Raw genomic sequence first — 26,403 nt, forward strand, 5'->3', positions numbered from 1 at the left:
GATATACTTGTCAAGGCACCCTCTCAAGAGGCATGCCAACTCAGCCTGAATGTTGCGCTGGAGACTCTCCAGACGTGCGGGTGGATCATCAACTTCTCAAAGTCAAACCTGTCACGATCCAATCACTAACGTATCTTGGCATGGAGTTTCATACCCTCTCAGCGGACAAGCAGCGGTCACTACAGACTGGGGTGCAGACTCTCCTTCAAGGTCAGTCGCACTTCTTAAGACGCCTCATGCACTTCCTCAGGAAGATAGTGGCGGCAATGGAGGCGGTTCCGTTTGCGCAGTTTCATCTGCGTTCACTTCAATGGGACATTCTCCGCCAATGAGACGGGAAGTCAACATCCCTGTACAGGAAAGTATCCCTTTCACAGACGGCAAGGACTCTCTGCAATGGTGGCTTCTTCCCACCTCATTATCACAGGGAAGATCCTTCCTACCACCGTCTTGGGCGGTGGTCACGACAGACGCGAGTCTGTCAGGGTGGGGAGCGTTTTTCTCCACCACAGGGCTCAGGGTCCGTGGACTCAGCAGGAGTCCACCCTTCAGATCAATGTTCTGGTAATCAGAGCAGTGTATCTTGCCCTACTAGCCTTCCAGCAGTGGCTGGAAAGAAAGCAGATCCGAATTCAATCGGACAACTCCACAGCGGTGGCATACATCAATCACCAAGGGGGGACACGCAGTCGGCAAGCCTTCCAGGAAGTCCGGCGGATTCTGATGTGGGTGGATGCCACGGCCTCCACCATATCCGCAGTTCACATCCCCGGCGTAGAAAACTGGGAGGCAGACTTCCTCAGTCGCCAGGGCATGGACGCAGGGGAATGGTCCCTTCACCCGGACGTGTTTCAGGAAATCTGTCGCCGCTGGGGAAGGCCGGACGTCGACCTAATGGCGTCCCGGCACAACAACAAGGTCCCAACCTTCATGGCACGGTCTCGCGATCAAAGAGCGCTGGCGGCAGACGCCCTAGCGCAAGATTGGTCGCAGTTCCGGCTCCCTTATGTGTTTCCACCTCTGGCACCCTTGCCCAGAGTGCTACGCAAGATCAGATCCGATTGCAGCCGCGTCATACTCGTCGCCCCAGACTGACCGAGGAGGGCGTGGTATCCGGATCTGTGGCAGCTCACGGTCGGCCAACCGTGGGCACTACCAGACCGACCAGACTTACTGTCCCAAGGGCCGTTTTTCCATCGGAATTCTGCGGCCCTGAACCTGACTGTGTGGCCATTGAGTCCTGGATCCTAGCGTCTTCAGGATTATTCCACGGGGTCGTTGCCACCATGAGACAGGCTAGGAAGCCCACGTCCGCTAAGAACCACAGAACGTGGAGGATATTCTTATCCTGGTGCTCTGCTCAGGGAGTGTCTCCCTGGCCATTTGCATTGCCTACCTTTCTTTCTTTCCTGCTATCTGGGTTAGAAAAAGGTTTGGCGCTCGGCTCCCTTAAAGGTCAGGTATCGGCGCTATCCGTCTTTTTTCAGAGGCGTTTGGCACGCCTTCCTATGGTGCGCACGTTCCTACAGGGGGTTTGCCATATCGTTCCCCCGTGCAAGCGGCCGGTAGATCCATGGGATCTGAACAGGGTACTAGTTGCCCTCCAGAAGCCGCCCTTCGAGCCTCTGAGGGAGGTTTCACTTTCTAGACTATCCCAGAACGTGGCTTTTCTGGTAGCGATCACATCTCTTCGGAGAGTGTCTGAGCTGGCAGCGCTGTCATCCAAGACTCCCTTCCTGGTCTTCCACCAGGACAAGGTAGTGCTGCGCCCCATTCAGGAGTTTCTCCCGAAGGTGGTATCCTCTTTTCATCTTAATCAGGATATCTCCTTGCCTTCGTTTTGTCCTCATGCAGTTCATCGGTATGAGAAGGATTTACATTTGTTAGATCTGGTGAGAGCACTCAGAATCTACATTTCCCGCACGGCGCCCTTGCGCCGTTCGGATGCACTTTTTGTCCTTGTCGCTGGTCAGCGCAAAGGGTCGCAGGCTTCTAAGGCCGCCCTGGCTCGATGGATCAAGGAACCAATTCTTGAAGCCTACCGTTCTGCTGGGCTTCCGGTTCCATCAGGGCTGAAGGCCCATTCAACCAGAGCCGTGGGTGCTTCCTGGGCATTACGTCACCAGGCTACGGCTCAACAGGTGTGCCAGGCAGCTACCTGGTCGAGTCTGCACACTTTCACCAAACATTATCAGGTGCATACCTATGCTTCGGCGGACGCCAGCCTAGGTAGAAGAGTCCTGCAGGCGGCAGTTGCCTCCCCGTAGGGGAGGGCTGTCTTCGCAGCTCTAACATGAGGTATTTCTTTACCCACCCAGGGACAGCTTTTGGACGTCCCAATCGTCTGGGTCTCCCAATGGAGCGACGAAGAAGAAGGGAATTTTGTTACTTACCGTAAATTCCTTTTCTTCTAGCTCCTATTGGGAGACCCAGCACCCGCCCTGTTGTCCTTCGGGATTTTTGGGTTGTTTCGGGTACACATGTTGCTCATGTTGAACGGTTTTTCAGTTCTCCGATGTTACTCGGAGTGAATTTGTTTAAACCAGTTATTGGCTTTCCTCCTTCTTGCTTTTGCACTAAAACTGGTGAGCCAGTGATCCCACTGGGGGTGTATAGCCAGAAGGGGAGGGGCCTTACACTTTTTAGTGTAATGCTTTGTGTGGCCTCCGGAGGCAGTAGCTATACACCCAATCGTCTGGGTCTCCCAATAGGAGCTAGAAGAAAAGGAATTTACGGTAAGTAACAAAATTCCCTTCTTTTGGCCACATGTGGGGTATCCCTGTGCTCATAAGACATTGGATAACAACCTGTTGGGTCCACGGTTTGTTGTTGTCTCTTGAAAAAGTGAGAAATTTGATGCTAAAGCAACATTTTTGTGAAAAAAATGAAAATTTTCAATATGGCAACCTAAGCTTATCAAATTCTGTGAAGTATTCGTGGATTCAAACTGCTCACTATACACCTAGATAAAAGCCTTGAGGTGTCTTGTTTCCAGAATGGGGTCACTTGTGGGGGACCGCCACTGTTTAGGCACCTCAGGGGCTCTCCAAATGCAACCTGGCGTCCGCTATTGATTCCAGTCAATTTTGCAGTCAAATGGCACTCCTTCCCTTCCGAGCCCTGCCATGCGCCCAAACAGTTGATTTCCACCACATATAAGGTATCAGCATACTCAGGAGAAACTGCACAATAAATGTTATGCTGAATTTTTTCCTTTTACTCTTGTTAAAAAAAAAGCTACCTGGTTGAAATAACAATTTTGTGGTAAAATTTTATTTTTTTTTTTCATGGCTCAACGTTATAAAATTCTGTGAAGCACCTGGGGGTTCAGGGTACTCACCAAACATCTAGATAAATTCCTTGAGGGGCCTAGTTTCCAAAATGGGGTCACTTGTGCGGGGTTTCTGCTGTTTAGGTACCTTAGGGGACCTCCAAATGTGACATGGTGCCCGCAATCTTTTTCAGCCAAATTTCCTTTCCAAAATTCAAATATTGTTCCTTCCGTTCCAAGCCCTCCCATTTGTCCAAACAAAGGTTTCAGACCACATGTGAGGTATCACCGCGCTCATAAAAAAGTGGTTAACAAACCTTGAGGTCAAATTTTTGGAATTACCTCCTGAAAAAGTGAGAAAATTGATGCTAAAGCAACATTTTTGAGAAAATTATTAAAATTTTCAATATGACAACGTAACGTTAACAAAATCTGTGAAGTACCTGTGGATCTAAAATGCTCACTATACCCCTAGATAGAAGCCTTGAGGGGTCTAGTTTCCAAAATGGTGTCACTTGTGAGGGGTTTCTTCTGTTTAGGTACCTTAGCGGACCTGTAAATGCAACATGGTGCCCGCAGTCTATTTCAGCCAAATTTGCTTTCCAAAATTCAAATATTGCTCCTTCTGTTCCGAGCCCTCCCATTTGTCCAAACAGAGGTTTCTGACCACATGTGGGGTATCGGCGCACTCATAAGAAAGTGGGGAACAAGTTTTGGGGTTCATTTTGTTGTGTTATTTCTTCTAAAAGTGAATACATTTGGGTTAGAGCAACATTTTTAGGTAAAATTTAATTTTTGCTTTTTTTCATTCCACATTGCTTTTGTTCATGTGAAGCACCTGAAGGGTCAATAAACTTCTTGAATGTGGTTTTGAGTACTTTGGGGGTTGCAGTTTTTAGAATGGGGTCACTTTTGGGTATTTTCTGTCATCTAGGCCTCTCAAAGTCACTTCAAATGTGATGTGGTCCCTAAAAAAATGGTTTTGTAAATTTTGATGTAAAAATGAGAAATCGCTGATAAACTTTGAACCCCTCTAACGTCCTAACGAAAAAAAATTTTGTTTCCAAAATTGTGCTGATGTAAAGTAGATAAGTGGGAAATGTTATTTATTAACTATTTTGTGTCACAGAAATCTCTGGTTTAACGGTATAAAAATTCAAAAGTTGAAAATTGCTAAATTTTCAAAATTTTTGCCAATATTCAATTTTTTTCATAAATAAACGCAAAAAATATTGTCCTAAATTTGGTACTAACATGAAGTCCAATATGTGACGAAAAAACAATCTCAGAATCACCGGGATCCGTTGAAGCGTTCTAGAGTTATAACCTCATGAAGTGACACTGGTCAGAATTGCAAAATTTGGTCTGGTCATTAAGGTGAAAATTAGCTCCGTCACTAAAGGGTTAAAAACCAAAATAAAATACATGTTTTTGTTTTGCAGAAGACACTGTTGTCGCTGTCTCTGTCACTGGTATCCTGAAAGTCTGGATTATTACTGCGGAGGTGCACCGCATGCAGGTAAGGACTGTTCATTCTGCAACACGCATTAGTGTGCACGGCCATCAACTTCCACATTATAGACCAGAAACGAAGGTGAATCCTCAGGACCGGCTTCATAGAAGGACCAAGATGCCAGCGACAATGGCCTTCAGTAGTCCTCCGGCTGATATGGCGACCCATCCACACTCTGCGATCAAACCGGCATGCTGGCCATTTAAATCTCACTGTCATGAGATTGACAGCAGCATCTAAATGGTTAACAGCAGCAATCAGAGCTAGCCTTCTGTGTGCTACTATGTCACAGCTCCATTATAAAGGGCATATAGTTGGCAGGAGCCTTTGTATTAATTAGAATCAGGGCCACCATTAGGGCATTACTACCATTACTGCTGTACCGGGCCCGGAGAAGAAGGGGGGGCCTGGGGTAATTACATTACACTTAATTAATATTCAGGCCCTGCCCACCCACATCCTCACCGGACCCCACTACCAACTCTGGCTCTTCGGTCTCCTCCCCCCACCTCTTCTCCGGGCCCCACTGCAGGTACCGCCGGGGCCGCTGAAACAGGGGGTCCAGCCGAGTCTGACATCTTCATTGATGTCAGACACTACCGGCTGACCCTCTTTTCTTAATGAGGTTTGTATTGCGCATGCGCTAAATAGGCTGCCATGCGCAATACAAAGAGGATCCTCCAATCATTGCTGAGCGTGGCAGGATGGTATAAGCTGTGTGTGTCTATCTTCCTGTTCCCGGCTCATGCACATCAGCCTACTGTATATACAGGTCCACACTGTATCCTGTATTACAGTGTGTCTGTATATAGTGTTAATCTATGTATACAGTATGGTGCTGTGTATACAGTATATACAATCCACAGCCTCTATTGTGTATAGAGCCCAGAGCCTTTATTGAGTATATAACCCACAGCCCCTTTTGTGTATACACCCCGCACCCTGTATGGTGTATACAGCTTCTATTTTGTATACACCCTGTTTCCTCTATTGTGTATGCAGCCTCTATTGTGTATGCAGCCTCTATTGTGTATGCAGCCTCTAGTGTTTATACAACCCACAGCGTCTTTTGTGTATGCAGCCTCTAGTGTGTATGCAGCCTCTAGTGTGTATGCAGCCTCTAGTGTGTATGCAGCCTCTAGTGTGTATACAACCCGCAGCCTCTAGTGTGTATGCAGCCTCTAGTGTGTATGCAGCCTCTAGTGTGTATGCAGCCTCTAGTATGTATGCAGCCTCTAGTGTGTATGCAGCCTCTAGTATGTATGCAGCCTCTAGTATGTATGCAGCCTCTAGTGTGTATGCAGCCTCTAGTGTGTATGCAGCCTCTAGTGTGTATGCAACCTCTAGTGTGTATGCAGCCTGTAGTGTGTGTATACAACCCACAGCTTCTAGTGAGTATGCAGCCTATAGTGAGTATGCAGCCTCTAGTGTGTATGCAGCCTCTAGTGTGTATGCAGCCTCTAGTGTGTATGCAGCCTCTAGTGTGTATACAACCCACAGCTTCTAGTGAGTATGCAGCCTTTAGTGTGTATGCAGCCTCTAGTATGTATGCAGCCTCTAGTGTGTATGCAGCCTCTAGTATGTATGCAGCCTCTAGTGTGTATGCAGCCTCTAGTATGTATGCAGCCTCTAGTATGTATGCAGCCTCTAGTGTGTATGCAGCCTCTAGTGTGTATGCAACCTCTAGTGTGTATGCAGCCTGTAGTGTGTGTATACAACCCACAGCTTCTAGTGAGTATGCAGCCTCTAGTGAGTATGCAGCCTCTAGTGAGTATGCAGCCTCTAGTGAGTATGCAGCCTCTAGTGAGTATGCAGCCTCTAGTGTGTATGCAGCCTCTAGTGTGTATGCAGCCTCTAGTGTGTATGCAGCCTCTAGTGTGTATGCAGCCTCTAGTGTGTATGCAGCCTCTAGTGTGTATGCAGCCTCTAGTGTGTATGCAGCCTCTAGTGTGTGTATACAACCCACAGCTTCTAGTGTGTATGCAGCCTCTAGTGTGTATGCAGCCTCTAGTGTGTATGCAGCCTCTAGTGTGTATGCAGCCTCTAGTGTGTATGCAGCCTCTAGTGTGTATACAACCCACAGCTTCTAGTGAGTATGCAGCCTCTAGTGTGTATGCAGCCTCTAGTGTGTATACAACCCACAGCTTCTAGTGAGTATGCAGCCTCTAGTGTGTATGCAGCCTCTAGTGTGTATGCAGCCTCTAGTGTGTATGCAGCCTCTAGTGAGTATGCAGCCTCTAGTGTGTATGCAGCCTCTAGTATGTATGCAGCCTCTAGTGTGTATGCAGCCTCTAGTATGTATGCAGCCTCTAGTGTGTATGCAGCCTCTAGTGTGTATGCAACCTCTAGTGTGTATGCAGCCTGTAGTGTGTGTATACAACCCACAGCTTCTAGTGAGTATGCAGCCTCTAGTGAGTATGCAGCCTCTAGTGTGTATGCAGCCTCTAGTGTGTATGCAGCCTCTAGTGTGTATGCAGCCTCTAGTGTGTATGCAGCCTCTAGTGTGTGTATACAACCCACAGCTTCTAGTGTGTATGCAGCCTCTAGTGTGTATGCAGCCTCTAGTGTGTATGCAGCCTCTAGTGTGTATGCAGCCTCTAGTGTGTATGCAGCCTCTAGTGTGTATGCAGCCTCTAGTGTGTATGCAGCCTCTAGTGTGTATACAACCCACAGCTTCTAGTGAGTATGCAGCCTCTAGTGTGTATGCAGCCTCTAGTGTGTATACAACCCACAGCTTCTAGTGAGTATGCAGCCTCTAGTGAGTATGCAGCCTCTAGTGAGTATGCAGCCTCTAGTGAGTATGCAGCCTCTAGTGAGTATGCAGCCTCTAGTGTGTATGCAGCCTCTAGTGTGTATGCAGCCTCTAGTGTGTATGCAGCCTCTAGTGTGTATACAACCCACAGCTTCTAGTGAGTATGCAGCCTCTAGTGTGTATGCAGCCTCTAGTGTGTATACAACCCACAGCTTCTAGTGATTATGCAGCCTCTAGTGTGTATGCAGCCTCTAGTGTGTATGCAGCCCACAGCCTCTAGTGTGTATGCAGCCTCTAGTGTGTATGCAGCCTCTAGTGTGTATGCAGCCTCTAGTGTGTATGCAACCCACAGCTTCTAGTGTGTATGCAGCCTCTAGTGTGTATGCAGCCTCTAGTGTGTATGCAGCCTCTAGTGTGTATGCAGCCTCTAGTGTGTATGCAGCCTCTAGTGTGTATGCAGCCTCTAGTGTGTATACAACCCACAGCTTCTAGTGAGTATGCAGCCTCTAGTGTGTATGCAGCCTCTAGTGTGTATACAACCCACAGCTTCTAGTGAGTATGCAGCCTCTAGTGTGTATGCAGCCCACAGCCTCTAGTGTGTATGCAGCCTCTAGTGTGTATGCAGCCTCTAGTGTGTATGCAGCCTCTAGTGTGTATGCAGCCTCTAGTGTGTATACAACCCACAGCTTCTAGTGAGTATGCAGCCTCTAGTGTGTATGCAGCCTCTAGTGTGTATACAACCCACAGCTTCTAGTGAGTATGCAGCCTTTAGTGAGTATGCAGCCTCTAGTGTGTATGCAGCCTCTAGTGTGTATGCAGCCTCTAGTGTGTATGCAGCCTCTAGTGTGTATGCAGCCTCTAGTGTGTATGCAGCCTCTAGTGTGTATGCAGCCCGCAGCCTCTAGTGTGTATGCAGCCCACAGCTTCTAATGTGTATGCAGCCTCTATTGTGTATGGGGCCCTGAAATTCCTAGTGGCGGCCCAGATTAGTAGTGAGCAATAACTCTACTGACTGATAACCCCACTCCTCTACTTTTCACATTACTGTACACATATTACTGGACGTTTATTCACTGTTTCCTACCAATTTGTAGGCCCTTTAGATGAATAGATCATAAAGCCATGTTCACTTTTTGCGTTTTAAAAAAAAAAAAAAATTAAAAATAAAAGTTGCGTGGTGTTTCTAAATATGGCACTTGGCCTACAGTCTGAGCCCTGTACAGACCTTGCAGATAAAGGCCAGGCGGCTGTTTTTGCTCTTGGGGCTGTTACTTTGGTGTATAATTGACTTACCGATTTGTCTTGCTTTTTGCAGGACACAGAACCGGTATTCGAAGAAGAATCCAAACCTATTTATTGCCAGAACTGCCAGAGCATCTCCATCTGTGCGTTCACCCAGCGGTCACTGCTGGTCGTCTGTGCAAAATACTGGCGGGTAAGTGTAATGTAATATGTACAGACAGGGGAGCATGGTTACAGGCTGGGACAGGCCCTTCAGGACCAGGACACTTTTTTGTTTTTGCTTTTTCCTTTTTACTTCCCCTTCTTTTAACCAATTTTACTTCTTTATTTTACCGTCAATACGAGGCTTGTTTTTTGTTGGACAGGCCTAGTGAAAAATGGGAACATTTCATGGAAAATGGCGAAAAACACCCCAGAATGTCGCCATTGTTTCATGAGTTATGTTTTTGCAAAACTTTTTTTTTTTTATTTTATTTACACTGGCTTTAATAAAGGTGTTAAAGGGCTTCTTTTTAGTGTGGTATGGTGACGTTTTATCTATACCACCTTTGGAGCAAATACAACAATTTGATCACTTTCTGTTGCAAAACAGCAATTCTTGTGATTTGTTTTTTTTTTTTGTGAGGGGAGTTGGGTTTATTGCGTAACTCAATTTAATTTAATATTTCTATAGTACAGACCCGTTCTATATTTAGATGTGGAAAGGTGGCAATTTTTAAAGTTTTATTAAAAAAATAAATTTATATATACCCCGTTTCTTTGTCGCTCCTTATTGGGAGACCCAGACAATTGGGTGTATAGCTATGCCTCCGGAGGCCACACAAAGTATTACACTAAAAGTGTAAAGCCCCTCCCCTTCAGCCTATACACCCCCCGTACTGCTACGGGCTCATCAGTTTTTTTGCTTTGTGCGAAGGAGGCAGACATCCACGCATAGCTCCACAGCTTAGTCAGCAGCAGCTGCTGACTATGTCGGATGGAAGAAAAGAGGGCCCATAACAGGGCCCCCAGCATGCTCCCTTCTCACCCCACTCTTGTTGGCGGTGTTGTTAAGGTTGAGGTATCCATTGCGGGTACGGAGGCTGGAGCCCACATGCTGCTTTCCTTCCCCATCCCTCAATTAGGGCTCTGGGTGAAGTGGGATCCTATCGGTCTCCAGGCACAGGAGACCGTGCTCCATCCACAGCTCCTGAGGACCATGCTGGATAGGAGCCGAGTATCGTTCAGGGACATGGCCCTGCTACTTTGAGGTTCTCTGTGTCCCCGTGGGGACCGCGCACAGCAACACTCCAGCATTGCTGGGTGTGCTAGTGCACCGGGGACAGCAGTAGCGCTGACTGCGTTTGTGCCATTACACACTTCAGCATCGCTGAGTGTGTTCGTGTAGGGGGACTGCCGCGCTGACCGCCGCTGCCATGGTTATCACTGCGGCGCGGCTGGGACTGTTAGTGCGCCGGGGACTTCCGCGCCGACCGCGCTTATATTTTCTGGGTCACGCCCACGGCTCCCTCCTCTCCTCAGGATGCTCGGCCCCTGTGGCACTTTCTCAGCCGGAGCCTCTGCTAAGGGTGGCCCAGGGAGAACCACCTGTTAACACTGGAGTTTGCAGTTTTTACTGAAAGACTTTCTGAGACTATGGCTAAGATATTAGAAGCCTTGCAGTCCAGGCCGGCATCTCAAGCCAGGGGCACTGTGGAATCATTGCCCCCTGGTCCCCCTCAGTTGGAACAGCAATGTCCTCCCGGGGTGTCTCATGGATCCCAGGGTGAGGTCTCTGACACGGACCGCAGCCCCAGACCGATTAAGCGAGCTCGCTATGATATCCCCTCGACATCATCACAATGTTCAGGGTCTCAGCGAGAGGACTCTCTGTATGATGAAGCGGAGGTAGCTGATCAGGATTCTGATCCTGAAGCCGCTCTCAACCTTGATACTCCTGATGGGGACGCCATAGTGAATGATCTTATTGCGTCCATCAATGAAATGTTGGATATTTCTCCCTCAGCTCCTCCAGTGGAGGAGTCAGCTTCTCAGCAGGAGAAATTCCGTTTCAGGTTTCCCAAGCGTACAAAGAGTATGTTTCTGGACCACTCTGACTTCAGAGAGGCAGTCCAGAAACACCGAGCTTGTCCAGATAAGCGTTTTTCCAAGCGCCTTAAGGATACACGTTACCCTTTCCCCCCTGACGTGGTCAAGGGCTGGACTCAGTGTCCCAAGGTGGATCCTCCAATCTCCAGACTGGCGGCTAGATCCATAGTTGCAGTGGAAGATGGAGCTTCACTCAAGGATGCCACTGACAGACAGATGGAGCTCTGGTTGAAATCCATCTATGAAGCTATCGGCGCGTCTTTTGCTCCAGCATTCGCAGCCGTATGGGCACTCCAAGCTATCTCAGCTGGTCAGGCGCAAATTGACGCACTCACACGTACGTCTGCGCCGCAGGTGGCGTCCATAACCTCTCAAACGTCGGCATTTGTGTCCTACGCTATTAATGCTGTCCTGGACTCTGCGAGCCGTACGGCGGTTGCAGCCGACAATTCGGTGGCAATACGCAGGGCCTTGTGGCTGCGGGAATGGAAGGCAGATTCGGCTTCCAAAAAGTGCTTAACTGGATTGCCATTTTCTGGCGACCGTTTGTTTGGTGAGAGATTGGATGAAATCATCAAACAATCCAAGGGAAAGGAAACATCCTTACCCCAGGCCAAACCAAAAACACCCCAACAGAGGAGGGGACAGTCGAGGTTTCGGTCCTTTCGGGGTGTGGGCAGGTCCCAATTCTCCTCGTCCAAAAGGCTGCAGAAGGATCAGAGGAACTCCGACGCATGGCGGTCTAAATCACGCCCTAAAAAGACCGCCGGAGGTGCCGCTACGAAGGCGGCTTCCTCATGACTTACGGCCTCCTCACACCGCATCCTCGGTCGGTGGCAGGCTCTCCCGCTTTTGCGACACCTGGCTGCCACAAGTAAAAGACCGTTGGGTGAGAGACATTTTGTCTCACGGTTACAGGATAGAGTTCAGCTCTCGTCCTCCGACTCGATTCTTCAGAACATCTCCGCCTCCCGAGCGAGCCGAGGCTCTTCTGCAGGCGGTGGGCATTCTGAAGGCAGAAGGAGTGGTGGTCCCGGTTCCTCTTCAGCAACAGGGTCACGGTTTCTACTCCAACCTGTTTGTGGTTCCAAAGAAGGACGGGTCCTTCCGTCCTGTTTTGGACCTAAAACTGCTCAACAAACACGTAAGGACCAGGCGGTTCCGGATGGAATCCCTCCGCTCCGTCATCGCCTCAATGTCCCATGGAGATTTCCTAGCATCGATCGATATCAAGGATGCTTATCTCCACGTACCAATTGCTCCAGAGCATCAGCGCTTCTTGCGCTTCGCCATAGGAGACGAACACCTTCAGTTCGCGGCACTGCCGTTCGGCCTGGCGACAGCCCCAAGGGTTTTCACCAAGGTCATGGCTACAGTAGTTGCGGTCCTCCACTCTCAGGGTCACTCAGTGATACCTTACTTAGACGATCTGCTGGTCAAGGCACCCTCTCAAGAGGCATGCCAACACAGCATCAACGTTACTCTGGAGATTCTCCAGAGTTTCGGGTGGATCATCAATTTTCCAAAGTCAAATCTGACACCGGTCCAATTGCTGACATATCTTGGCATGGAGTTTCATACTCTTCCAGCGATAGTGAAGCTTCCGCTGGACAAACAGCGTTCACTACAGACAGGGGTGCAATCTCTCCTTCAAGGTCGGTCACACCCCTTGAGGCGCCTCATGCACTTCCTGGGGAAGATGGTGGCAGCAATGGAAGCAGTCCCTTTCGCGCAGTTTCACCTGCGTCCACTTCAATGGGACATCCTACGCAAGTGGGACAGGATGCCGACGTCCCTAGACAGGAACGTCTCCCTCTCTCAGGCAACCAAAGCTTCCCTTCGGTGGTGGCTTCTTCCCACCTCATTATCGAAGGGGAAATCCTTCCTACCCCCATCCTGGGCGGTGGTCACGACGGACGCGAGTCTGTCAGGGTGGGGAGCAATTTTTCTCCACCACAGGGCTCAGGGTACGTGGACTCAGCAAGAGTCCTCACTTCAGATCAATGTTCTGGAGATCAGGGCAGTGTATCTTGCCCTAAAAGCGTTCCAGCAGTGGCTGGAAGGCAAGCAGATCCGAATTCAGTCGGACAACTCCACAGCGGTGGCTTACATCAACCACCAAGGTGGAACACGCAGTCGGCAAGCCTTCCAGGAAGTCCGGCGGATTCTGCTGTGGGTGGAAGCCACAGCCTCCACCATATCCGCAGTTCACATCCCGGGCGTAGAAAACTGGGAAGCAGACTTTCTCAGTCGCCAGGGCATGGACGCAGGGGAATGGTCCCTTCACCCGGACGTGTTTCAGGAGATCTGTTGCCGCTGGGGGATGCCGGACGTCGACCTAATGGCGTCACGGCACAACAACAAGGTCCCAACATTCATGGCTCGATCTCAAGATCACAGAGCTCTGGCGGCAGACGCCTTAGTTCAGGATTGGTCGCAGTTTCGGCTTCCTTATGTGTTTCCTCCTCTGGCACTGTTGCCCAGAGTGTTACGCAAGATCAGGGCCGACTGCCGCCGCGTCATCCTCGTCGCTCCAGACTGGCCGAGGAGGTCGTGGTACCCGGATCTGTGGCATCTCACGGTCGGCGAACCGTGGGCACTGCCAGACCGACCAGATTTGCTGTCTCAAGGGCCGTTTTTCCATCTGAATTCTGCGGCCCTCAACCTGACTGTGTGGCCATTGAGTCCTGGATCCTAGCGTCTTCAGGATTATCTCAAGAGGTCATTGCCACTATGAGACAGGCTAGGAAACCAACGTCCGCCAAGATCTACCACAGGACGTGGAAAATATTCCTGTCGTGGTGCTCTGCTCAGGGTTTCTCTCCCTGGCCATTTGCCTTGCCCACTTTTCTGTCCTTTCTTCAATCCGGATTGGAAAAGGGTTTGTCGCTAGGCTCCCTTAAGGGACAAGTCTCTGCGCTCTCTGTGTTTTTTCAGAAGCGCCTGGCCAGACTCCCACAGGTACGCACGTTCCTGCAAGGGGTTTGTCACATCGTCCCTCCTTACAAGCGTCCGTTAGAACCCTGGGATCTGAACAGGGTGCTGATGGTTCTTCAGAAACCACCGTTCGAGCCAATGAGGGATATTTCGCTCGCACGCCTTTCGCAGAAAGTGGTTTTTCTAGTAGCAGTCACCTCACTTCGGAGAGTGTCTGAGTTGGCAGCGTTATCATGCAAAGCTCCTTTCCTGGTGTTTCACCAGGACAAGGTGGTTCTGCGTCCGGTTCCGGAATTCCTCCCTAAGGTGGTATCCCCTTTTCATCTCAATCAGGACATCTCCTTACCCTCGTTTTGTCCTCATCCAGTTCACCAATGTGAAAAGGATTTGCACTTGTTAGATCTGGTGAGAGCACTCAGACTCTACATTTCTCGTACGGCGCCCCTGCGCCGCTCGGATGCACTCTTTGTCCTTGTCGCTGGCCAGCGTAAAGGGACACAAGCTTCCAAGTCAACCCTGGCTCGGTGGATCAAGGAACCAATTCTCGAAGCTTACCGTTCCTCGGGGCTTCCGGTTCCCTCAGGACTGAAGGCCCATTCTACCAGGGCCGTGGGAGCGTCCTGGGCCTTGCGACACCAGGCTACGGCTCAGCAGGTGTGTCAGGCAGCTACCTGGTCGAGCCTGCACACTTTCACGAAACACTATCAGGTGCATACCTATGCTTCGGCAGATGCCAGCCTAGGTAGGCGAGTCCTTCAGGCGGCAGTTGCCCACCTGTAGGACGGAGCCGTTACGGCTCTATTATGAGGTATTATTTACCCACCCAGGGACTGCTTTTGGACGTCCCAATTGTCTGGGTCTCCCAATAAGGAGCGACAAAGAAGAAGGGAATATTGTTTACTTACCGTAAATTCCTTTTCTTCTAGCTCCAATTGGGAGACCCAGCACCCGCCCCTGTTTTTGTATACACATGTTGTTCATGTTAAATGGTTTCAGTTCTCCGATATTCCTTCGGATTGAATTTACTTTAAACCAGTTTATAATTTTTTCCTCCTTCGGGCTTTTGCACCAAAACTGATGAGCCCGTGGCAGCACGGGGGGTGTATAGGCTGAAGGGGAGGGGCTTTACACTTTTAGTGTAATACTTTGTGTGGCCTTCGGAGGCATAGCTATACACCCAATTGTCTGGGTCTCCCAATTGGAGCTAGAAGAAAAGGAATTTACGGTAAGTAAACAAAATTCCCTTCATTTTTTGTTTTAGAAGACACACCCCAAATATAGAGATTAAAAAAAAAAAAAAAGGTAAGAAAATAAAAATGGGGTCCGTTTTATACTCCGGTGTTGTCTTACTGGAAGGGGGCGGCAGCGGTGGTGGAGCAGGCTCACAGGAGGCAGATGCTGTGCTGAGAGCGGCGGTGGGTCAGTGGCAGCGGCGGGTCAGTCACAGCAGCAGCGGCGGGTCAGTAGTGGAGCAGGCCAGTGCTGTGAGTGTCCCAGTCTGGCCGTAGTCCCAGTTCATATGATGGCGCCCGGAGCGGCTCGTGTGCAGATGGAGTGCCCATCCAAGAGCTACATCTGCGCGCACGCGCTGACTCCCGGCGCCCTCATTTGAAACTGGGCCCGCCGGCAGACTGGGACCCTCACCACACAGGCACCGCAGTTTGCACAGCCGCCCACCTGCACAGAGTGCCAGCCAGCACGCCGTCTACTCGCACAGGGAGGCCGCCGGCACCGACGGGCACCCGGCCGCCGGCACCGACGGGCACCCGGCCGCCGCCACACAGAGCTGCACAGACAGCAATACCCCCCCCCCCCCCCCGGTGTGCTATATTCAGATTTTAAGACGCACCTCTCGTTTTCCTCCCAAATTTTTGGGAGGAAAGGTGTGTCTTACAATCCGAAAAAAATACGGTGTGTATGTAATGTATGTTTGTTTCTTATGTACTGCAAAGCTTCAATATTGCAGTGTCCAGCAAAAATTATTTTCTCCAGTGAAGATCATCCACAGCCTGGGCTTCATATGTGGACCAAGATGGCAGCGTGCTAGTCCATCAGCGTCCTGGGATTGCAAATTTGAAGGGGAGGAAGCTATGGGCACTGATGCTTGAGCTTGCCGGCAATCTGGCCATTTTAAATGCAGTAGTCAGTGACTGACAACAGCATCTAAATGGTTAACAGCAGCAATCTTTGTTCGCTGCTGTTACAGGCAGATGCTATCTGTATAGAACAGCCAACACTTACAGCAGGTGGCGTTGGCTTATCTGCTGCGCTCACCCCATACATGCAGAACAGACGAGGATGTCCAGTTAGTCATATATGCCGAGGGCTTAGATAATGATGGGCTATGATTAGGATAGGTTATCAATATCAGGTCAGTAGGGGTCTGACACCCAGCAGAGTATACGGAGCCGCGCTCGTCTGTCCCTGTATGCTATGTACATCCGCTGCTCAGTATTAATTCCGGGTGTCAGCCCCACAATCTGATTTTGATGGCAGTATGCATGTTCCATTTTATGCCCTATTATGGAGCCATTTTTCTCCAGAAATGTTGCTTTTCCCGAGGGGTTCTGTTTTAGAATTTACATGTAGTGACTCCCTGCCGCTCCCCAGTCCTGAGCTACAGGGGGCTATGAATGAGCCCGTCCAGCCACCTAAATGTCTGCTCACATGAGGCTTTTATACAGGACATATCCTAGGATAAAGATGCCTGTAGAAAAAGTCACAATAATGCTTTAAAGGGCAGGTGTCGACAAAAATAAAAATAAAAAAAATCCAATAACTGAAAAAATGTAAAGAATTATTATGTTTAAATAAAATTATTTGTTTTTAATTGAGATAAATATATAAAAAAAAACTTTTTTAAGTTTGATATATTCCACTGTTAAACACTAGGGGGAGCAGCTGCTGAAATCCTACTGTAGAAATAGCTCTAATTACAGCTCCAGTAAAAGTGGGCGGAGTCTGCTCTCCTGTGTGTGATGTCACCTCCCCCTCCCAATCTGGGGGTTTCCAAAAGGAGAAGAGAATGAAGTTTAGGATCATAGTGCAAAGCCATTTTGTTGGTGACAGCAGAGTGATCCTAATGTCTAAAGTGTCACTAAGGCCAGCTGCATAGTGCGCCACTGTATCCTGCGCCGCACTGTTTTCTGATGCCTCACACTGCCTACTGACTGTTTTCCAATGCCCCCATACTGCCTGCTGACTGTTTCCCAATGCCTCGCTCAGCTTGCTGACTGTATCCCAAGTCAAGTCGGGACTGGGGGTGGTCCGCTGCGGAGTGTGGGACTGGGGGTGGTCCGCTGCGGATTGTGGGACTGGGGGTGGTCCGCTGCGGATTGTGGGACTGGGGGTGGCTTGCGGCAGAGTGTGGGACTGGGGGTGGCTTGCGGCGGAGTGTGGGACTGGGGGTGGTCCGCGGCGGAGTGTGGGACTGGGGGTGGTCCGCGGCGGAGTGCGGGACTGGGGGTGGTCCGCTGCGGATTGTGGGACTGGGGGTGGTCCGCTGCGGATTGTGGGACTGGGGGTGGCTTGCGGCAGAGTGTGGGACTGGGGGTGGTCCGCGGCGGAGTGTGGGACTGGGGGTGGTCCGCGGCGGAGTGTGGGACTGGGGGTGGTCCGTGGCGGAGTGTGGGACTGGGGGTGGTCCGTGGCGGAGTGTGGGACTGGGGGTGGTCCGCGGCGGAGTGTGGGACTGGGGGTGGTCCGCGGCGGAGTGTGGGACTGGGGGGTGGTCCGCGGCGGAGTGCGGGACTGGGGGTGGTCCGCGGCGGAGTGCGGGACTGGGGGTGGTCCGCGGCGGAGTGCGGGACTGGGGGTGGTCCGCGGCGGAGTGTGGGACTGGGGGTGGTCCGCGGCAGAGTGCGGAGCAGCGCGCTAGGATCAGTAACTGTGCGATCACCGCTGCCCGGCACCGGTACTCACTCCATCCATCCTGGCGGTTGACAGGGGGAAAGTGCACACGCTGTGAGCGCCACAAAGATGGTGCTGACCTCCTCCCTCTGCTGTGATCTGGACAGCCCAGGGGGCGCGTCCATTTCACAGCAGACGCCTTCACTAATGTTACAAAATGGGGTCGGATCCCGACCACTGTCCTCTATGCCCAGGGGGCTGCCATAAAGGAGGCAAGTAACTGTTGTTACATACACCAAATCCATGCTGGCAGCCCCCAGTGTTTAATTTTGTATTAAAAATACTTGATTTCATAATCATTATTATTAATACAAAAATAAAAAAACCGCGACACCTTCCCTTTAAGACCTTGTAATGTATTTATACGCACTGTTGGTGAGTACAATCTGCTCTTTCTCGCCAGAGCCTGCTGGTCTGGTCTAATTAACAAAGATCCATGATTCGTTAAAAGTTTACCTTAATTGTAATATAATAAAAATGATCACTCCTAGTCTATTGTCTCGCTCAGCGATTCAGCACCGACCCCCCCCCCCCCCCTCTGGAGTGTGCTCCCGGTATTTGTTTGTGACATATGCCGTACTACTACTACTACCACCATCATCTCTCCAATCACTGAGCAGTGATGTCAGCGGTGCGTCATGTGTCCACGGTGGCCACTGATTGGCTGCTGCAGTCACATGCTTTTGACATGTAAACAAAGATGAGTTAAAGGGTCCAAGCGGGATCACAGAATAGATGAGCAGCGTTACTATATTACAACAATGCCTGTACCTGCACCATACATGACTTTTTCTGCATCTGGATGTTAAAGTTCACTGTCAGCAAGCAAAGATCCTAAAAGTACAGGGGAACCTTGGTTTAAGAGTAACTTGGTTTGAGAGCGTTTTGCAAGAAAAGCAAAGATTTTTACAAATTTGTAACTTGGTTTAAGAGCGATGCTTTGCAATAAGAGCAAATCCTCACCGTGCACACTTCCGTCTCCATCCTTTCACCGCGCTCTGAAGGTAATTTTCTGTCCATATGTACTGTATACAGTATACCATTGTACAGTACAGTATATACTATATAGCATGTCTATCAGTTTGCATTTATGGATACAGTATTGTACTCTTTTGTCTAAACAGTAGAGCACATTACTTGTACTGTACCTCTCGCACACCAACAACTCTGTTGGAAGCTAATGTGCAGTTTAATTTGTTTTATGTGTTTTTACTGTACAGTATTGTGTATTAGTGTACTGTAATAATTCTATATGAATACAGTAAATTTTGTATTACTATAACAAGTTAGTATAAATACAGTTAATATGTTTGGGTTGTGGAACGAATTGTCTGCGTTTCAATTATTTCCTATGGGAAAATTCACTGTGATATAAGAGTTAAAATTTGGTTTAAGAGCGCACTCCCGGAACCAATTATGCTCATAATCCAAGGTTCCACTGTATACTGTATCACTGCAGCAAATAACAACAATATGTCTGAATTAATAATTCACTGCACAACTAACTTTTAGGCTATGTGCCCACGCTGCGGAAAATGCGCCGATTTTGCCGCGGATTTCTCGCGGAAAAGCCACATATTTTCCAGAAATCTGCAGCTCAGCTACTCCCCAGCCATTTCTATGGCATTTGGGAAATGCTGTGCCCACGCTGCGGAAAATGCGCGGATTTTGCCCCGGATTTCTCGCAAAAAATCTGCGGATTTTCCAGAAATCTGCAGCTCAGCTACTCCCCAGCCATTTCTATGGCATTTGGGAAATGCTGTGCCCACGCTGCGGAAAATGCGCGGATTTTGCCCCGGATTTCTCGCAAAAAAGCCGCGGATTTTCCAGAAATCTGCAGCTCAGCTACTCCCCAGCCATTTCTATGGCATTTGGGAAATGCTGTGTCCACGCTGCGGAAAATGCGCAGATTTTGCCACGGATTTCTCGCAAAAAAGCCGCGGATTTTCCAGAAATCTGCAGCTCAGCTACTCCCCAGCCATTTCTATGGCATTTGGGAAATGCTGTGCCCACGCTGCGTAAAATGCGCAGATTTTGCCGCGGATTTCTCGCAAAAAAGCCGCGGATTTTCCAGAAATCTGCAGCTCAGCTACTCCCCAGCCATTTCTATGGCATTTGGGAAATGCTGTGCCCACGCTGCGTAAAATGCGCGGATTTTGCCGCGGATTTCTCGCAAAAAAGCCGCGGATTTTCCAGAAATCTGCAGCTCAGCTTCTCCCCAGCCATTTCTATGGCATTTGGGAAATGCTGTGCCCACGCTGCGGAAAATGCGCGGATTTTGCCCCGGATTTCTCGCAAAAAAGCCGCGGATTTTCCAGAAATCTGCAGCTCAGCTACTCCCCAGCCATTTCTATGGCATTTGGGAAATGCTGTGCCCACGCTGCGGAAAATGCGCGGATTTTGCCCCGGATTTCTCGCAAAAAAGCCGCGGATTTTCCAGAAATCTGCAGCTCAGCTACTCCCCAGCCATTTTTATGGCATTTGGGAAATGCTGTGCCCACGCTGTGGATTTTTCTGCAGCGGAAATCGTGCGGATGTTCGTGCGGAAAAATCTGCAGCATGTCAATTATTGTTGCGGATTTCTCCGCAGGGTCCTATATACTTACCTGCCTTGATAGACACCCGAGTCACTTTCTCCGTCCGGTGCACAGCGGCGCGGTGGATCCAGCCAGGTACAGGAAGGAAGAGGTGGGCGGGGCCTGCACGAGCTTCGGTCATGTGACAGCAGGAGCTAGTTCAGGCCCGCCCGCCTCCAGCACAGTGCACCAGACGCTGACAGTGACCCGGCCGCCGGAAAGCGAGGTGCTGCATGATGGAGGTAAGTATGAGCACCCCGATCACTGCAGCACTTGTTCTGCATTGAGGATGCAGTGCCGAAGCCATGGTACTGAATCCTCAGTGCAGAATGCCCGCACCATATCTGCACGACATTCCGCTGTATATCCGCAGCATTGAAACAGAGAAAGTTCTGCCGCAGATTTCTGGGAGCACCTGCGAAATGTCTTGCGGATATAACCGCAGGACACTGTCCCCGTGGGCACATAGCCATAACAACACTTGTTAGAGAAGGATATGCTCCACCAAAAAACACAGTGAGTTGAATATTATAAAATCGATTTATTTATTTAATAAATTTAATAAAACATATAAAACCATGACGTGTATAGTAAATAATGGTGCTTCAAACAAGAGGGACGATGTATCAGCATAAATATTAAACTTAGAGAAGACACAAAAGTAAAATAATCACCCAAATATTCAATACTGAATGAATGTATTTTTGTCTGGAAATTTGATAAATATGTCTGGTTAATATAAACCTAAAATGTGTACCATTCACAGACAAAAATAAAATTAATTGGTAATATATTTTTTTTTAAAAAAATTAATCCATCTAAATACAAAGTGGTATGTAAATAATAAAGTGGCACATAATATAAAATCATGAATAATAAGTGAGTATGTGTATTAAAAAACCCCAATAAATTACAATATGAATAGTTGGTATAGTCACATACAATGTTAGTTTGCAAATTCCGTGAGGTATTTATGTTGCAAAGTGCTGAGTGCTAATCAGTGACTAGTGATGTAAGGTGCTTTAAATATAAAATGCTATGATGGTTGCAATGATCGGACAGTAATGCATTCAGGTTGGATTCAATGACCGATAGAATAAGGTGCTTCTGTGCCAGTAAACAATTACCGGGTGTGTAGTGCTGAGTCGTCCCTCCACCCCGACGTACGTTTCAATATGCTTTCCTCAGGGGGCGTATGTCCAGGTGGAGGAAATGGATCCTTAATACCCCTGTAACCACGCAGGACTTAACTCACATGTCGCGCATGAATCCCAATAGTGATTCGGTCTATAAGTTTAATATTTATGCTGATACATCGTCCCTCTTGAAGCACCATTATTTATTATACATGTCATGGTTTTATAGGTTTTATTAAATTTATTAAATAATCTATTTTATAATATTAAACGCACTGTGTTTTTTGTTGGAGCATGTCCTGCTCCAACAAGTGTTGTTATAACTGAAGCAAAGTATATTAGAAAGTTGCAGACGTTTTCACTATGGATTGAGTAAGGTACTTATCGGCCCTGACTTTCTGCTCCTCCAGGTGTTTGATGCGGGGGATTACTCCTTGCTGTGTTCTGTGCCGAGCGAGGAGGGTCAGACGTGGACAGGAGGAGACTTCATAGCCGCCGATAAAGTGATCGTCTGGACTGAAGACGGGCAAAGCTTTATCTACAAACTTCCAGCCAGGTGACTTTTTGTAGTGTTTCCTTTCCTACAAAATAAAAAATAAATTTGCCCATAGCAGAAACACAAATGAGTTGATGATTATTATTTTTTTTTTAGTTATTACTCCATGTATTAATGCATGTATGTAAAAGGAATTCGTCACCAGGTTTTTGCCTCCCTAATCTAACGATGTGTCGCTGGACTGCTTGCTGTAGTTTTGAAAGTTTTGATAAAATCACAGTTTTATCAGCAGAGATTATCACTAGAGGAACTAGTTGTCTCGTCTCTTATAGTGCAACCCCGCCCCCACTTCTGATTGCCTGCTTTCTATATAAACTCTGCCAATCAGAGGTGGGGGCGGGGTTATACAGAGCTCAGTATTCAGAAAACTGGTAGATCTGCAGCAGATAAAATTGGGATTTTACCAAAACTACATCAAGCAACCGCACTGCCACACACTGTCCAGGAGCTCAATGACTGCAGGTCTGGTAGGAGATCCCCTGGACACCATCTGCCATCTCTTTAGTCTTTAGGCACATTGAGTTTCTGTGATGAAATTAATGCTAATTGGTTTCGAGGGGGATTTCATTTTTTTTTCTGGATTTTGTAATCCAGCACTCCGTTGTTTGATGACTTGGGTTTCAATTCATCATTGTTTAAAAAAAAATAAAAAATAAAAAAAAATATTTTTTTTTTTTATTTTTATATACCTCCAATTTATGATTTGTGGTCCCTTCATTCTTTGAGCAGTGTATACTTGTAGAGCTATATCTATTTTCGAGGTTCAGGTAATTTTCACTTCCATTATGGTCGCTTTCAGCTGTATCCCGGCCAGTGATTCCTTCCGCATTGATGTCGGTAAAGCAGTGGAGAACGCGATCCCGCCTCTGCTGTACAGCGTCATGCCAAAAGAGGATAAGAAGGTGCGTGGGTCATAGTTTCGGTGTGAATGACAATACAAATCCATTGAGTTCAATCTGTAACCTAACATGTTGATTCAGAAATAGATGAAAACCTAATGAGGCCGGTGCTAATTGCCACATATTAGGGGTACAATTCCTTTCCAACTCCACATACAGCAATCCCACTACTTCCCCGGATCAACCTGTAATATTAAATTTTTTAGCAATGATGGCCCTGCCTGTACTTTTTCAGTGAGTCAACCATTACATTATGTGGCAAAAAGTTCCACAGTCCCCCTGCTTGCCCAGTAAAGAATCCACAGGTTCACTGCTTGCCCAGTAAAGAATCCACAGGTTCACTGCTTGCCCAGTAAAGAATCCACAGGTTCACTGCTTGCCCAGTAAAGAATCCACAGGTTCACTGCTTGCCCAGTAAAGAATCCACAGGTTCACTGCTTGCCCAGTAAAGAATCCACAGGTTCACTGCTTGCCCAGTAAAGAATCCACAGGTTCACTGCTTGCCCAGTAAAGAATCCACAGGTTCACTGCTTGCCCAGTAAAGAATCCACAGGTTCACTGCTTGCCCAGTAGAGAATCCACAGTCTTACTGCTTGCCCAGTAGAGAATCCACAGTTTCACTGCTTGCCCAGTAAAGAATCCACCGGTTCACTGCTTGCCCAGTAAAGAATCCACAGTCTTGCTTATCTTAAAATTAAGAGACCACTGCAAAATGTTCAGTTTTCCTGATTTTTCTCTTTATATTTTTGAGTAAAATGTAAATTGTTCTTTTATTCTATAAACTACTGACGACGTCTCCGAATTTCCTAGCAATACATTTAGTATTTTCTGAAAATGAGAAATGGTTAAAATAACAGAACAATGCATTGCTTTCACACCTCAAATAATGCAAAGAAAACAAGTTCCTAATCATTTAGAAACAACAATACTAATAATGTTTTACCTCAGGAAGAGTCAGAAATCAATATTTTGTGGAATAACCATGATTTTTAATCCCAGCTTTCCTGCGTCTTGGCTGCTTTCCACCAGTCTGTCACACTGCTTTTGGGTGACCTTATGCCACTCCTGGTGCCAAAATGTAAGCAGTTCTTCTTTGTTTGGCTTGTGACTATCCATCTTCCTCATGATTACATTCCACAGGTTTTCAATGGGGTCAGGTCTGGAGATTGGGCTGCCCATGACAGGGTCTTGATGTGGTGGTCCTTCATCCACACATTGATTGACTTAGCTGTGTGGCATGGCGCATTGTCCTGCTGGAAAAACCAGTCCTCAGAGTTGGGGAACATTGCCTGAGGAGAAGGAAGCAACTGTTTTTCCAGGATAACCTTGTATGCAGCATGATTGATACGTCCTTAGCACAGTTTAATCTGCCCAATTCCAGCCTTGCTGAGGCATCCCCCAGATCATCACTGATCCGCCACCAATTTTACAGTGGGTGCGAGACACTGTGGCTTGTACGCCATTCCAGGTCTCCATGTAAGCATTAGATAACCAGGTGTTGGGCAAAGCTGAAAATTTGTCTCATCAGAGAAGATTACCTAACTCCAGTCCTTTATGGTCCAATCCTTATGGTCTTTGGCAAACTTCATCCTGGCTCTCCTTAGCTTCTCATTGATAAAAGGCTTTTTTTTCTAGCTTTACATGACTTGAGCCTTGCCCCTAGGAGCCTGTTACGAAGTGTTCTTTCCGTGCACTTCATGCCAGCTTCCATTTGCCATTCCTTTTGTAGGTCTCTGTCATGGCCAGTCCAATCTCCAGACCTGAACCCCATTGAAAACCTCTGGAATGTAATTATGAGAAAGGTGGATAGTCACAAGCCATCAAACAAAGAAGAACTGCTTACATTTTTGCACCAGGAGTGGCATAAGATCAATAAAAAGCAGTGTGACAGACTGGTGGAAAGCAGCCAAGACGCATGAAAGCTGGGATTAAACATCATGGTTATTCCACAAAATATTGATTTCTGAATCTTCCTGAGATAAAACATTATTAGTACAGTGGTACCTCGCTTAACGAGTAACCCACTTAATGAGAATTTCGCTTAACAAGCAAAGCTTTCTGTAAATTTGTAACCCGCTTTACGAGAAAGCTTTGCTGTACGAGCGAAATTCTCACCGCACACACTTCTGGTTCCGTACATCCACCGCGCTCTGACCCGCACTTGCAGTCCACACAAACACACACATGTACGCACAAAATACACACAAACACACACGCACGCAAATACAGTATTATGCTCACCTTACCTTCCGTTCCACCGCCGGTCTCATGGCTCTTGTAGTTCCCGGTTACATCGTGACGTCCTCGCGGCGAACTACAAGACCCAGGAGGCCGGCGATGGAAGGTAAGGTGAGCATATAATATAATGTACCTTCCGTTTAATCGCGGCCTCCTGGGTCCTGTAGTTCGCTGCTGCGCTCTGCTCCACGCTGTGTATCTGCATCCATAGCAACGAGGCAGGAACTTTCTGGTTCCTGTCATCGCTACTCAAAGGCAGCGCGCTGGCCAATCAGAGGCAAGCGGCTCTGCCTTTGACGTCAGCACTCTGGCCAGGAAGTTCCTCAGTCGTCGTTATGGTAACGCGATACACAGCCCGTCCCCGTACCAGAGAACAGCAAGTCCCAGGAGACCGGCGATGGAATGGAAGGTAAGGTGAGCATGTAATATGTGTGTGTGCATACGTGTTTCTGTGTGTTTGCACGTGTTTGCACGTGTTTGTGTGTGTTTGTACGTGTTTGTGTGTGTTTGTACGTGTTTGTGTGTGTTTGTACGTGTTTGTGTGTGTTTGCACATGTTTGTGTGTGTTTGTGTGTGTTTGTGTGTGTTTGTGTGTGTTTGTGTGTGTTTGTGTGTGTTTGTGTGTGTTTGTGTGTGTTTGTGTGTTTGTGTGTGTTTGTGTGTGTTTGTGTGTGTTTGTGTGTGTTTGTGTGTGTTTGTACGTGTTTGTGTGTTTGTGCATGTGTGGAATGATAGAATAGGGGACCAGGATGGGACATTTAGCACATTGTGGAACGAATCGTCAGCATTGCAATGATTTCCTATGGGAAATCTTGCTTTGCTGAACGAGTAACTTGGTTAACAAGCACAGTCCCAGGACGGATTGTTCTCGTTAAGCAAGGGTCCACTGTATTGTTGTTTCTAAATGATTATGAACTTGTTTTCTTTGCATTATTTGAGGTGTGAAAGCACTGTGCATTGTTCTGTTATTTTGATAATTTCTCATTATCAGAAAATAAATACAAAATGTATTGCTTGGAAATTCGGAGACGTTGTCAGTATTTATAGAATAAAAGAAGAATTTACATTTTACTCAGAAATATAAAGAGAAAAATCAGGAAAACTGACAACTTTTCCGTCGCCTCTTAATTTTTTCCAGAGCTGTATGTACATTGTGGTGTGTATATATATATATATATATATATATATATATATATATATATATATATATAATCTCTATATCTAAAATAAAATCTTTTTTTATTTATTTTTATTTTTTTTTAAGACAAAAAAAATTAAGTAAAAAT

At 47.7% G+C, this 26,403-nt stretch overlaps 1 protein-coding gene across 2 annotated transcripts in view; it reads left to right on the forward strand.

Annotated features, from left to right (window-relative positions):
• WDR7 (WD repeat domain 7) overlaps positions 1–26,403 on the forward strand; it is a 539,004-nt gene that overhangs the window by 29,106 nt on the left and 483,495 nt on the right. For both annotated transcript variants that reach the window (XM_075328136.1, XM_075328145.1), the window contains exons 6-9: positions 4,714–4,790; positions 8,852–8,971; positions 21,835–21,980; positions 22,780–22,882. In XM_075328136.1, coding sequence (XP_075184251.1) covers positions 4,714–4,790; positions 8,852–8,971; positions 21,835–21,980; positions 22,780–22,882 — 446 coding nt within the window. The remainder of the gene's footprint in view (positions 1–4,713; positions 4,791–8,851; positions 8,972–21,834; positions 21,981–22,779; positions 22,883–26,403) is intronic.

The sequence above is a fragment of the Anomaloglossus baeobatrachus genome, chromosome 1 (genome assembly GCF_048569485.1).
Source record: "Anomaloglossus baeobatrachus isolate aAnoBae1 chromosome 1, aAnoBae1.hap1, whole genome shotgun sequence".
In the NCBI taxonomy this organism is placed as follows: Eukaryota; Metazoa; Chordata; class Amphibia; order Anura; family Aromobatidae; genus Anomaloglossus; species Anomaloglossus baeobatrachus.